Below are 15,564 nucleotides of genomic sequence, written 5' to 3'. Positions count from 1 at the left end.
ATTTTCCATTTTATATTAGGCGTAGTATTATTGTATTTAAGACATGTATCTTTGTACCAAATTGCCTATTAGGTACTCTTGATTCTTATGCTGATTCATGGTCTCTTTTATGATTTGTTTATATGACACACACATGCTATTAATATTTTTGCATATTTGTCACTGTTATGCAGTTACCATAATATTTTTCACTGCTGTGCTTACTGATTCTTTTTCGATGTTTAAGAAATTGTCGTTATAGCTTTTGTCTCTTTCTTTTTTTCAAATGAATAATACAAGTTGCAAATATTTAAAGTATGCTTTTCAAACCTGGTCACAGTGAAGGACAGGCTGTCAAGTAATACTGTATAATACCTCTGGTTTGGGTTGATCAAGTTTCATTCACCGTAATGCAGTATGTCGCGATGTATTTCAGTATATGTGTCCCTTATACAGTTACCATTGTATTTGCATAAGTAGCTTCTGCTTGCCCCTCATTTACAACAATATGATATCGTCTCCTTTTAATTCACATAGGCAGACTTGCATATGCTGTAGCTGTTATATTTCACCAGTATGATAGACATTCTGGGCTGATATGCCGGGGAGCCTGGGGAGGTGGATGACTTTTCCGCCCTACAAATATTTGAGAGAATAAACTAATTGACATTTATCATTATTATTGAATAAATTTGACTGCGCCCTTTAATTTAGATTTATTTGATCCAGTTCCAGTGGCTTTCATTCGATCAAGGCAATTGCAGTTCTGCTGTTAAACAACTGCCTGTCTGGTAACAGCAGATGTGAATATTCTGCCTCGTATCAGCACCTGTTTTTCCTGTGAAACATGATGTATTATTTTCTGTTTTTGTAGATTTTGAAGTGGGGTGTATCATTTTGAACAGACAGACATGTTCATTAGAAAATGTGTTTTCTGTTAAAGTGCACTTTTTCATCTCCCATCATTAAAGGCCCCATCAATTTTGCTCTTTTTTGGTCATAGATAGAGCTTTCAAATATCTTCACTTTGAGGGTGTACGTGCACAAAAGCAGGTTCACCTAGCAAGTATACTTTGTTTTTGTTTACATTTTGTTTTACTGTTCATATACTTTTCCCAGATGCATTTCTTTTTTCCGGGGATTTGTTCTCTGTATCCCAGCTTTTATCTTAACATTATGCCCCAGTGGAGAATTGAATTAAAGGTCTTTTTAGGATTACAGGATATATTAAATGAATCTAATCAAAATGTGTTTTAAACATCTCTAGGGATTATGGTAAATCATTTTAATGATAACCTGTGAAGTGCCATTTGCACGTTGCTATGGGAAATGATGGCATTCTTGAATGAAATGAATGTGGTGATTGTCTCGTGTCTGAATAGTACATGAGTTTTATTAAGCGTACGTGTTATGAATCATGCTAGCAAAGAATGTACAATAGAAAGAGATTCATTATTTGTGAACGAGCATTTCTTTAGAGAGGGTTTCATCCGTGAGGGCGGATTTTTGCTGTCTTATAGTCTACCGCAGTGGTGTGCATGAAATCCAACACACCCATGTGCTTGACAAGATCTACAAGGTTTGATATTTTAGCTCCAGGTCATAATGAGCATTAGTGGGGTGTACGTGCGTTCGTGCACGCTTTTAGATTCCTTTTTATTTCAGTATTTAACAGACATCAGAGTTCAGTAAGTGCTCGTGAATGGCAAAATGTTCTAGGATCAGTCGTTTTCTGGCTCTGACTCATAAATGATTGTACCGCTGTTTGTGACAGGAATGGAAGATGTTAATGGACCAGGCTGGTACAACCAGGAAATGATTTTTAACGTACACACAATACAGATCCGTTCTCCGTTCTCCGTTTTCATTTTTTTATTCATTGGAGATTATGAAAGTTTAATATGTTGGAGAAATATTGACGACATAGTCCTGCATCGTCTACCGTTTCATTAAGTCGTGGAAAACGGTGCACGTGAGAGTTGGAGCAATGTCCTCTGGGTAACAAATATTCACACTGCAATCTTATATATTGTGCTATTACTTTGAGACCAGGATGAGCTCAGGAATATGTAATGTTTATTAAAGCCATACTACTTTCGCTGTCAAGCAGCATTAGGTCAAATTGATATAGTTGTGCGTTTACATAGCCTACTTTCACAAACCACAAAATCCTGCAGACATAAAAACTGATATGGGGACATGGTGTGTTGCTTGTTTTGGCCCACGATAACACGTTATGCTCCCTGTAAAATGGTGCAAATGGCAGGTCACATCCGTTTTCAATGATACAAATTGCTCAAATCAGCATCAATCTGATAGACTGTTTATCAGTGGCTTGTGTGATCAGTTAGCATTGTTCCCTGCAAGCAATTGCGTCATTTCACCATCTAGGTTAACTATAGACCCGATATAGTCTGGCTATGTGTACCGCACTTCTAGCCAAAATGAACTTGAATTTGCATCTAGGCTAAAACAAGGCAAAATGAGGCTGTCAATGAAATTTAATAGACATCTAATCATGGTACAGAAATAGATAAAATAAAATAAATAAAATCACTGATGACTTTGCTTACATGATGGAATATCATACATCTCACAAGTTATTTGGCAAAACGACACGTAACCACACTGTAAAACATTCTGTAAAAATTATAGTATTACTGGCAACTAGCTGCCAGTAACTTACTGTAGATTTTACATTTATGTTATTTACTGGAAACGGGTTGTTCAAAGTTAAATGAACATGAAACATTTTCAGTCTTTATCTTTTACAGTTAGTTACTGGAAACCAGCTTCATAATTACAGCAATTTTTTACAGTGTAACATAAATTAAAATCTACGGTAAATTACCGGCAACCCAGCTGCAATAACATTGTAATTTCTACAGATTTTTTTACAGTGTGGGCTGTGTTTGGACGGCTATTAGACATCTTTTAAATATAAATTGCTTGCTGCACTGCAAAAAAAGTATAAAATAAGTAAACGCAGCATTTATGTAAAATCAACATAGTCAACATTTGATTTTATAAGTTATGTCAACTTTTCACAAGCCAAAACTTAACAGTAGGTTATATTGACTTGCAAAACCAAGTTGTTTCAACTTCATGATGCATTTTTACAGTGCATTTCTCAAAAAAAAATAAAAAAAAAATTGTGCATAGGGCATAGACAAATTGGGATGCAGGCATAATGTTATGATTGACCAATCGGAATAAAGTTAAGACAGCTGATCTGTAGAGCTATTGCAACCTGAAGGGGGCATACCATGAACTTATTAAACTGAAAAACCTTGGAAAATATTGATTTACATGGTAAAACTTTATCTTTTTATTTTTTGTTTTGTTTCAGGCAAAGAAAAACAACGAAAGTGATCATAATTTCTACATGATATTAGTTTGTTCTCATTTTTGCTTTTAGACTATTCGGGCGTCTAATCTATTTGTTATTTTGTCTCTGTATAAAAGGCTACATGTTATTTTCTGTTAAAAAAAAACTGGCACTTTGTACACTATGTGGGTGCAGGCAACTCTTCGCATCCTTGCATCAGAGATTAGGAATCGGTGAATTAAAGAGCCATTATATGTGCTGATGAGGGAACATTTTGCCTGAATGGCCGAGCTGGTTCTCTATAGGCAATCAGAAACATACAGGCTTTTAGCTCTCAACTACATACAGAATATAAATCTTCATACAAAGAGAGAGAGAGAGAGAGAGAGAGAGAGAGAGAGAGAGCGCAAAGCACATGTACTGTTTCTAGAAAAGTCTTTAGAAAAACAAGACTGTGTACTCTATCTGCAATGAAAGGAAACAAAGATAGGCAGAAGATCTCTTAGACTGTTTTATGTTAATTTCATAAGCAGTATTTGGGGAATTGCACTTAGTTGCAGCAGTTAGCTAAACTGTGAATTGCTAACAAAATTTGATGTGTTTTTTGGGGAATAAAATGCAGCATGAAGTTAATGAACTTGGTCTTACCATGAACTTGGTTTTGCAAGTCAGGTCAATGCACTGTTTTAAGTTTTGACCTGTGAATCGTTGACATAACTTATAAAAACAAATTGTTTAACTTAATTGTAAAAGTTAAAGTAGCATAAAAAATGTATGTTGATTGGCCAAAAATTATGTTTTTTTTATAGTGTGCACTACTTAATTGTGCAACAAAAATCAGTTGTTGAGTTAAAGTCTCCTTTCCTGATTCACAATGGTAAGCTTATAAAAAGGATTTATAATTTTCTTGATCAGGGTCAATTTTAAGGGAAATGAATATAATTTTGCAGCTTTAAAACAAAATTGGGGAAAAAAAACATTTGAACTACTGTGACCGTAAACATGGTATGTTTTGTGTTAGTTGGTATCAAATTTTCTAAACTAATAATTAATTCATCAAGGTGCCATTTCTGTGGCTGTTCATTGCATTTTGGACAGGATTTAAAAGGATTTACTTATCTGTTATGCTGTTTTTATTTTGCCTTTATATAACCCTTGGCCTATTTAAACGCAGTCATGTCAGGTATGCTGCTATGATGTTAGTAGTAGCCTTGATGCCTTGCTCTTGATTAATGGATGGTTTTTGGCTTTTTTATGTCAACAGCATTCATCAAAATTTAAATGTTTATTCAGGAAAATCTGGTTGTTTCCTCTCTTGCATTTATTTATGTGTATATTCATTGAACATTCACTAACATCTGTGTTTGAAAATGTTTGTACTATTACTTAAAGTCCTACTGTGGGGATAATCTGTTTTTTGTTTGTTTATATGTCTGTGTGGTGTTTTTAACATGCTTTAAGACAAACCATGTGCAAATTCATCATTCAACACCATTGTTGAGTATTTTCTCGATTAAATTGAAGACTCAGTGGTGGCTGATGACTTCTATTCCGAGGGGCACGGATTCAAAATATGTGTACGGAGTGTCATATGTGTGTTTCTTGTCATGTCAAAATATGTCTTTGTTGCGTCATGTGAACCTATGCATCATGCTTCATATCAAAATACGTGCCTGTTGCACATGCGTCAAAAGAGTTTATGATAAAAGAGACGCTCATGTTCACTTAATGTTAGCAAGACACTAACTTCACACTAAACTCTGATTGCGAGTAATGAGATTACGCGAGTATTTAACGTGAGCTTCTCGTTCATCATAAACCCCATCGAAGCGTCTGCAGCAGACACGTATTTTGACATGACGAGCCATGAACATATGTTTACATGATGTGCCAAATACATACAGTATTTTGATGTGACGGCAAAATACATGTTGTGACGAGCTTTGCATTGTGCGCCCTCGAAAAAGAACGTCACAAACATGTAACCAATCAAATCAACACAGTTGAATGCGTGGATCAGTAGTAAAATATATTATTTATAGATGCCTCCTAGACGATTGCAGCACAACTGCTTCAGCTCTTCTTCTGTGCTGCTCTCACATGCACTGCAAAAAAATTAGCATTTTTGTCAAATTTGTTAAGTTAAAGTAACATAAAAATATAAGTTTAACCAACTTGTTTTTATAAGTTGTGTAAACTTATTACAGGTCAAAACTTAAAATAGTAGGTTGAATTGACTTGCAACTTCATGCTGAATTTTTTTACAGTGTGGAGGGTGAGTGCTCTAACCTGTTAACATCAGCGCTAAAAGCTTATAGTGCTGTAAACGCGCAGCTCATGTATGCATTGTGTGAACTGAACTGAACTTAGCAGTTATGTGTCTGAAACTCAGAATCATGCTATCTACATGCTAAATCATGCTTACATCATGTTATCTTCATGTTAAATCATGTTAGAATCATGCTAGCTTCATGTTAACTAATAATAACATCATACTAGCTTCATTCTAAATCATGATAACTTTGTGCTAAATCATGCTAGCTTCATGCTTAATCATGTTAGCATAATGCCAGCTTCATGTTCATTTCATGTTAAATCATGTTAAGTTTATGCTAAATCATGTTAGTATCATGCTAGCTTGGTGTTAAATCATGTTAGCATCATGTTAACTTCATGTTAAATCATGCTAACATCAAACTAGCTTCATTCTAAATCATGCTAACGTCATGCTAGCATCATCCTAACTTCATGTTAAATCATGTTAACTTTATGCTAAATCATGTTAGCTTCATTCTAAATCATGCCAACTGCAAGTTAAATCATGCTAGCTTCATGCTAAGTCATGTTAGCATCATGTCAGCTTCATATTCGTTTCATGTTAAATCATGCCAACGTCATGCTAAATCATGTTTGTTTTATGTTTAAGCATATTAGCATCATGTTAGCTTCATGTTAAATCATATTAGCAGCATGCTAGCCCCATGGTAAATTATGCTAACATCGTGCTAGCCTCATGCTACATCATGCTATCTTCATGTTAAATCATGGTAACTTCAGGTTAAATCATGTTCGCTTTATACTAAAACATGCTATCAGCCAGCTAGAATACTAAACCAGACTTATTAAAAATTTGAACCTCTGTTAAACTTTTTAAAATGTTCAGGGCAGGCTTTGTCAAGCCAACATAAAGTCTGACTTCAAACGTTTAAATTTTTTTGTGATTTACTGTTTTCGGCATAAAATCTTCCAGCATAATGTAAAGAACATCCTGTGAAAATATTTCTGTATATATTGATATCTGCATGTCACCGATTGAAATCAAACTTTGATGTTCTTAAATTCACATTTAGATTATGAAACTTTAGCCTGGATTTTACAGACAAGGTCACACTTTATTTGAGTCACTTAAATGTTTTGATTGATTCAAATCCAGCCTTTATATAATTTCAAACTTTGAGATGATTTATAACTTCTTATTTCAGAAATACAAAGATTTAACAAAGCAACACCCATCAGAGGACCAGAATCATCACATGATGATGTGACCTTTAAGAGACTGCAGTTAATGACGCATCTCTCATCATTTGAATAACTGCGCAGTCGAGTTTCATCAAACTAATGCGTTTTATAGTCTGGTCGACTCTGTGCAGTTTTGTTCATTTGACATGACAGTGATGGTGACATCCACAACAGACCAATTAAAATGAATCATGTCCTTTGCGTTGACATTACATTGAAGTTACAACAAAGTGAAAATACAGCTAGCAAGTAAAATATATTTGCTTGTGTGTATTTATTGACTTAATATACTGTTTCTTCTCATAGTAGCCCTTCAACTTCAACATTGTGCTGGATTAGGACTCCATGCAGTTAATGAAGGTCTGAAATTGTATTATATGAATTTTTGTACAAATATATTAAAGTGAATACATTTATTCCTCCTTTGACTCTATTTTTTATTTCATTCTTATGGAAAAGGTTTTCTCCATGTCAATGAAAGTTGCAGCAAGGATCAAAGACTGAAGGTAAATGCAGAGCTATGATGGGAAGAACGAATACAATTCCTGTTGTTCTTCTTTACTTCTGTTCTCTTGAACAATCTGGTTTGTCTCTCAACTCTGCACGTAGCCCGAATCTGATGATTATTGGATTCACTTTGGTCCCCTGAAAAACACTCGTATGTTAGGGTACAGTTAAGATCCGTTGATGGGAGCTGTTTTCCATCATCAGCCACCCTGTGGGAAAAAAATAATTAGGAACTCATTAGACTTTTAAAAGAACACTCTGTGTACAGTGTTTTGTTTACACGAAAAACATTACTTTTCTGCTCATGTGCAAAATAACTGACATCACAGGGATTTGCGTATAACATTTCTCAGATGTGTTTGTTTCTGTGGTGTTTTAAACTGTCCCGTTTAATCATAATTTTCTGCTGGATGCATACAAACATGAATAATATCTAATCCCTTCCAACAGAAGATGATGGAGACCAGGCCAATAATAATCTGCATGTCAATAGATTTTCTGCCTTTTTTATTTATTTCCCTTTGTAATAATTTACAGCATGCGTTCACTGCAAAAAATGACTTTCTTACTTAGTATTTTTGTCTTGTTTTTAATAGAAATATCTAAAAATTCTTAAATTAAGATGTTTTTTCTTGATAAGCAAAACGACCTAAGTAAATAAGTCTAGTTTTAAGACAAATAATATACAATTTAAGTGAAATTGTCCTTAAAACAAGCAAAATTATCTGCCAATGGGGTGAGAAAAAAAATTGTAAAATAAGATTTATTTTTTCTTAAACACTTAATTCAAGTAAAATTATCTCACCCCATTGGCAGATATTTTTGCTTGTTTTAAGCATAAATTCACTTAAATTCTATATTTAGTGTCTAAAAACTAGTATTATTTTCTTGGGTCATTTTGCTCATCAAGAAAATACATCTTGATTTAAGAATTTTTAGATATTTCTACTGAAAACAAGACAATAATACTAAGTAAGAAAGTCATTTTTTGCAGTGTTTGTTAAGGTTTGTAAACACTGCAAAAAATTATTTTCTTACTTAGTATTTTTGTTCTTGTTTTCAGTAAAAATATCAAAAAATTCTTAAATTAAGAAGTAATTTCTTGATGAGCAAAATGACGTAGGAAAATAATATTTTATATTTTTTGTTTAAAAACTAAACTTATTTTCCAAGGTCATTTTGCTCATCAAGAAAATACATCTTAATTTAAGAATTTTTTGATATTTTTACTGAAAACAAGACAAAAATAGTAAGAAAGTAATTTTTTCAGTAGAGTTATTGCTGATAGTTGCAAGTAAATACGTTAACATTTGACATTGATGACATCCTTTGGCACGTTGAGTAAAGATGTGCTGTTACTTTTATAATTGAATTTATAAAGACGTATGATTTCGATGAAACAGAAACCTGAACTGAAGGAGAGACCCAGTGCACATTTTTTGGCTTGGGACAGTAACCATCCCTTGCAGCATCCTGACATACAACTTCTTACCTTCTTACCCAAAAAAGGCAAATATCCAGTTTGTTTAACTTGGAATGGTCAAAGGTTTAGATAAAAGCATACTAACATGAGCTTGGAAATAAAACTTTAGAAAGTATCCAGTCATCGAGATGAGCTCAGGGACTCTTGGTGTTGCACTACCAAAAATAAACTGATTAAACCTCTTTGCTTATTACACTTCAGAAGATCCCCAAGCAAATTTCAGACACTGAATTGATTTAAAACTACACTTTAAAAAATGACTTTCCCACTTAGCACTCCTGTCTTGTTTCCAGCACAAATATCTAAACATTTTTAAATCAAGATGTTTTTTCTTGATGAGCAAAATGAAGAAAATAAATCTAGTTTTTAGACAAAATGTATCAAATTTAAGTGAATTTTTGAATAAAACAAACAAACTAAAATCTGCCAATGGGGTAAGCAAATGTTTCTTGAATTTTTCTTGAATTTAGTATTTAAGAAAAAAGTTCAAGATTTTTTTGCTTAGCCCATTGGCAGATTTCTTTGCTTGTTTAATCCACAAATTCACTTAAATTTGATATTTTTGTTTTTTTTTATTTTCTTATGTTATTTTGCTCATAAAGAAAATGCATCTTGACTTGAGAATTTTTTTATATTTGTGCTTAAAACAAGACAAAAATACAAACTAAGAAGGTCATTTTTGCAGTGTAATAATCAGTTCTGAGTGTCTGACATCACTTTACACACTACAAAAAAATGACAGAAAATTTTTACTTAGTATTTCTGTCTTGTTTTCAGTAAAAATATCTAAAAATTCTTAAATTAAGATGCTTTTTCTTGATGAGCAAAACGACCCAAGAAAATAAGTCTAGTTGTTAGACCAAAAATATCAAATTTAAGTGATTTTGTGCATAAACATGCAAAAAATCTCCCAATGGGGTAAGCAAAAAATCTTGAACATTTTTCTTAAACACTAAATTCAAAAGAAATTTGCTTACCCCATTTTTTGCTTGATATTTTTACTAAAAACAAGACAAAAATACTAAGTTACATTTTTCTTGAAAGTAATTTTTTGCAGTGCACTGCAAAAAAAAATCTGAAAATTTTTAAATCAAGATGTATTTTTTTGATGAGCAAAATGAGCATTTTCTTGATGAGCAAGAAAATAAATTCTTTTTTAGACAAAAATATAAATTTAAGTGAATGTGTGCTTAAAACAATCAAAAATATTTGCCAATGGGTTGAGAAAACAAATCTTGAAATAAGTTATTTCAAGAAAAAAAATCTCACCCCATTGGCAGATATTTTTGCTGGTTTTAAGCTAAAACCAGCTAAAAAAATTTTTGTCTAAACACTAGACTTTTTTCTTAGTTTAGCTCATCAAGAAAAAGCATCCTAATTTTAGAATTTTAAGATATTTCTACTGAAAACAAGACACAATTTTTTTTAGCAGTGTAAAGTATTTTGTCCAATTCAAGCTTGGTTTTGTGGCATCTTTCTGCAGGATACTAATCTGTTCACTGCAAAAAATGATTTTCAAGAAAAAAATTCTTAGTATTTTTAGATATTTTTACTGAAAACAAGACAAAAATATTAAGAATTTTTTTTCTTGAAAATCATTTTTTGCAGTGTAATCTGTGGCACACATGGCACTTTGCAATTTTTATACACCACACAAGAGGTTTTAATCTCACACTGATGATTTTCACCTCAATCAAGACCCAAATGAAATGCAAAGTGGATAAAATCTTGAGATAATGAAGGCCTGCTGTAATATTTAAAGTGCTTAATTGTCAAGGTAGGCTCTCAGGTTACCTGATGTAATAGGGAGGTGAGTTTAAGGTCTAGTTTGCATAATCATCACCCCGCACTCCAGAAACATTGTGTAATAGTGTGATTCAGCTGCACAAAAGACCTGCTGGTTTTGTTTCCTCATGCTAATGTTTTCTGCATCTGAATTCAAAGTGGATTGAATGTGACCATGTTGGTTTTTAGAGATACATTGATCTTATTTCCTCAAATAAGAGTGTTTTTTTTAGTTTGAAGTTAATGGTTGGTTGTGTTCAAAAAAGGAATTGACAAGTTTAGATCGCGGTTTTGCATGGGAATCTCCCCAGACAATAAAACCATACAGTACACACTGTCAGAAAAAGTCAGTTTTTATAGCTCAGGTTTCGTTTTACAGGTATACAAAACATAATACAACGTTTTACCTTTTTGGGTACATTACTGTACCTTAAAGGAATACTCCAGCCATATATCAAAACTAGCCCAAACAATCCGAGATACATATTTCCTCATCTTTCAGACAAACACATTTGAAATTATTTTAGTAAATATCCTTGTCTTTCCAATCTTTATAACGGTAGAAAACAGGGATCAGGGAGCAACTTCTGACTTTAAACCCCTCAGAAAGTGCATCCATCCTCCACACGGCTCCAACGGTTAATAAAGGTTTTCTGCGGGTAATCGATGTGATTTTGTAAGTAAAATATCGATATTTTAAACTTTATTAACCATAATAATAGCTTCCGATAACGACGCCATATTGGACTCGTGATTCATGAGAATTTTAGCGTAGTGAGCGTTCGTTGCCATAGTATGTTGCACGTCCATGATGGCGTCGTTACTGGATATAGTTTATAAAGTTCATAAAGTTATCAATTACCCCGCAAAGACCATTATTAACCCATTGGAGCCATGTGGATTACTTTTGAGAAGGATGGATGCACTTTTTTGTTCCAAAATCCCTGTTTTCTGCAGTTTTCTACATTTACTCCTTAAAGGCACGCAATAGGCCCTTGGTATAATATTGTTCCCAATTTTAATGTTTTGTATACACATGAGGATACAAAAAGGAACCTTTGAGGGTACCACCCCAGTGACAAAAAAGGTAAAATTTTGTACTTTTTTCTGACAGTGTATTAAGGACTCAAATGCAAAAGCTGCTAAATGCCTCCTTCGTCAAAAATGAGATGATGATATCAACCAAATGCTCTCAGCACGTATTATAAGTTCAGCAAATACTTTGCTTCAAATCTGCTTAATCCCGGCCTCAGGCCATTCAGAAATATTATTTTATTGGCAGAATCCATTAAACGCCACAATGATTTTTCAGCAAAATCCTCTAAGTGCAACAGTAAACAACAGAAAGAAAATACAGTAGATCACATTCAAACTTGGGTCCCTTGTGAGTACTTGGACCTTAATACAACCCGAATGTGTCAGTCACATGTGTCACAGTGCCACCTAAAGTGTGGTTCAGTTTCTTTATTTTTAAATCTGACTTTCATTGTTTACTTTCATCGTTTTAAAATGTAAATTTTTTTCCTCTTACCTTCACGCTGATACATGTCAGGTTTGAAATGTTTCTTGATCAGCATTTATAGTCTCAAACACGTTGCCTTTTAAACTGGCACACGTGTTTCCGTTCTGTTCCACAGCTGGGTTTTCATGACCTAAGCAATCCTTTCTCACAGAGCTGCTGGTCTGGATGTACGTGTTCAACGTCTGTAGGTGTTTTTGAATGCCGTTGAGATACAACGGTGTGATTTTTTTGCCTCTCAGAAGATTTCGAAAGGCTGTACGGTACTCTGGACTGTGGCAGTAGATGATCGGGTTCAGGCCTGAGTTAGCGTATCCCATCCAGTTCAAAAAGATGAACACGTCCCATGGTGGAACCTCAGGTTCGAAGACTCTGATGATGTTGAAGAGGAAGAAGGGTAGCCAGCAAAGGATGAAGATGCCCATTATAATCCCCAGTGTCTTGAGCGCCTTGTGTTCCAGAACAAGGTGCCTCATCGGATTGCGGCTGTATCTCCGACTTTTTATTTCCACAGGAGGTGGACTTTCACAAGACTCTTCGCTTTTATTCTGTCTATCGGAGTCGTCCACACATTCGCTGAGAAAGCGCTGCCTGTCCTTATCGATTTGCTTCAACTGTCTGGTCGCAATGGCAAACACTTTCCCGTACACGAAGACCATAATAACCAGGGGCACGTAAAATGACACTACCGAGGAGCAGATGGCATAGGTTGGGTCGGTAATGACATCACAGCAATATGGGTCCTCATAACGTATCCTTGTGTTATTGTTCAATGCACGAGAATTATGGTTCATAATAGGTACAAAGGAAATTAGAGACGACACCATCCACACCACGCACACGATGTAGCCCGCCCTACGTTTGTTCAGAAGAACCTGATGCTTGAGGGGCCGCGTCACCGCCACGTAACGTTCCACGGCAATGGCGCAAAGCGTCTCAATGCTCGCTGTAACGCAAAACACGTCCACAGATGTCCACAGGTCGCAAACCGTTGTTCCCAAAAGCCATTTTTTGGTTACCACCATGCTGACGCCCAATGGCTGGACCACACAACCCATGATAAGGTCTGCACAGGCCAGAGAAACGATGAAGACGTTAGTGGTGGTATGCAGCTGAGGTGTGCGAGCGATGGCCACGATGACCAGCAGGTTTCCCATCACCGTGAGGAAGATCACCAGTGCAAGAGCGAACACAAGCAGTGGGTGTGCACTGTACGTCGGGAAGTCGCAGGTGCTCATGCTTGGTGAAAATCTCAATGGAAAATCCCAGATCTGGTCAATCTGATACTGCAGTGAGAGGGTTCAGTAATTCTTTGCATGCCTGATCAATGTCCTTGGACGGAAAGTACATTTCCATTGTGGATTTATCTAGAAATGTGAGATGTCATTCAGTGAAGACTTTGAAGCAACTGGCCGAGCAAGACTTTATTTTCACATGCTAGGAGGAGGAGCTGTTGGTGGGCAGGAGAAGTGTTTGTCATTGTATTATATCATGTTTTGTATGTTTTTTACTAACTTAAAACACGTGAATATGAGTAACGCTAACACTTGTTCATCAAAACACCTTAATTCTTCACAGCTGTAGTCTATAAAACCTCCTTTGAAACAATGTGCACTGTCAGACAAAATAGTTGGCCCCAATCTGTCACTGTGGCTGTACCCTTTAATGGCACACATTACGACTTTTTTTTAAGTACAGATATAAATACATTTGGTACCAATTTGTACCTCTGAGGTACTAATACACACCCTTTGGTACAATAAATAACCAATATATAATTCTTTATGTGCAAAGGGCATGTGAGAGCGGGGCACAACCTAGCACGTTTTGACTTTGGCTCTATTATTCAAAAAATATTTAAGTTAGATTAATAATTTTTTTACACAATCAACACACATCTCTGCTACAAATGAACACTTAAAGTTTGTTTGTGGGACCTCCCATTATCGTACAATTACACCAAAAGTGACAGGAGTACAAATGTTACAACTTACCCCATAGGTGGGGTTAATAATAACAAACAGAGGGTTTGTTATAACACCTGCTAGTAAATTTAGTTTAAACACAAATAATTTATTCAAATTTTGTCTATATACTAAGGGTGGATATTGTTTATATATCTGCCTATTATAGATGAATGTGTGGATATCTATCCATGATTCTTCATCTATCTTTGTATTATGCATCAATCCATATAAATAGATTTAACAGTTATCATTTTGATTTATAGTATTTATCATCGTATACATGAGGCTTAGTTGTAACACTGCGTAAAATGTTTTCAATCCCAACTATCAGTTACTAGGAGTTGTTGACATGTTTGGTGTAATGTTGTAGGTAACAAGAATAAAATAATATAAGGTTGGATTTATTGACTTACACATCCAACTAAGAAATCGAAAAAAAAACAAAAGATGAAGAAATTTACTTTCATGCCTCCAAAACACTCTTTGGTCAATATCTTAACAAAAAACATCAAACTTTTCGCAAATTCACTGGAGATCATAAATATGCTAAATTTGGCCCTGTATAAATATGTAAAGTAGCCATGTTACAATTAACCCCGCGTTAATGTCATAACCCCGCTCATCCCTTCTTTTTGAAAGGATACCATGCACCCCAGTGATAGCTAAGGACCATTTTTTGATGGGACTGTGTATTGTTTTGCATATATTAAGTTGTTAGGGTCACAAAATCACACAGTCTCCTGTGATGTACCTTAACAAAAATATTACTGCGTACACTTTAATGTCATCACATGCTTAAGGTGTTATCAATACAGTAGGCACCTTTATGGTGTAATAAAGTAATTTTAGCAAGCTTACCCGTAAGTGACTTCCTCTCTCTCAAATCATCTTTTGTGATTTATGCCCGTTGCACCACCTTTATGTCACAGACTCCTATCTTTCATTATCATGCCTTTGTGCTTTGATTCCTTTTTGCATCGTTTGATTGATTGTACTTTCCCACGCTTATAAGTATATGAGAACAGAACAGAGTGTTCAGATAGACGCAGGATATAATGTGGTCTGTGGTGGGCACCTTACAGCTTCCCATATCAACTTCCTGTGGTTTTATTCAACTTGAACCTGCACTTGCTCATCTTCTGGTCTTCATTAAAGACTAACTTGTATTTCTTATGTAACCAGGATTAAACATGGATATGACAGCAAAAGATTAAAAAAAATGACGGATATCTCCAGGCCGAATGAAATTTGGAATCAAAAAATAAGATGCATCTCTGCCAGCAATTTAAATATCATGAATATATTTTCTAACCTGATGTGGATTTTTTTTAATGCACTATAAAGAGACGTGTTGTGTAAGAGATCACTTTTAGCTTTATAAAAAGCAGATTTACACAGTCAGAAAAATGGGCCCATGGGGCAGTGCCCTTTAAAATAGTCTTATTATGTACCATGTAGTTACATATATCTATACATG

General features: G+C 34.8%; 1 protein-coding gene across 1 annotated transcript; it reads right to left on the bottom strand.

The window, feature by feature from the left end:
* Positions 1 to 6,626: 6,626 nt before the first annotated feature.
* On the bottom strand, positions 6,627 to 15,084 carry adrb3b (adrenoceptor beta 3b). Its single transcript, XM_055207784.2, has 3 exons — positions 14,946 to 15,084; positions 12,133 to 13,570; positions 6,627 to 7,542 (listed from the first exon to the last, which is right to left on the bottom strand). The coding sequence occupies exon 2, from the start codon at positions 13,356 to 13,358 to the stop codon at positions 12,150 to 12,152; it is 1,209 nt and encodes a 402-aa protein (XP_055063759.2). The 5' UTR covers positions 13,359 to 13,570; positions 14,946 to 15,084; the 3' UTR covers positions 6,627 to 7,542; positions 12,133 to 12,149.
* Positions 15,085 to 15,564: the final 480 nt, after the last annotated feature.

This window comes from Misgurnus anguillicaudatus, chromosome 12 (genome assembly GCF_027580225.2).
Source record: "Misgurnus anguillicaudatus chromosome 12, ASM2758022v2, whole genome shotgun sequence".
Taxonomy (NCBI): Eukaryota; Metazoa; Chordata; class Actinopteri; order Cypriniformes; family Cobitidae; genus Misgurnus; species Misgurnus anguillicaudatus.
Note: the sequence above shows the minus strand (reverse complement) of the source record. Positions and strands in the feature narration are given on the sequence as shown.

Bases quoted from the DNA above. Each gene is read 5' to 3' on its own strand.
- adrb3b (XM_055207784.2), bottom strand. From the start codon at position 13,358: ATGAGCACCTGCGACTTCCCGACGTACAGTGCACACCCACTGCTTGTG.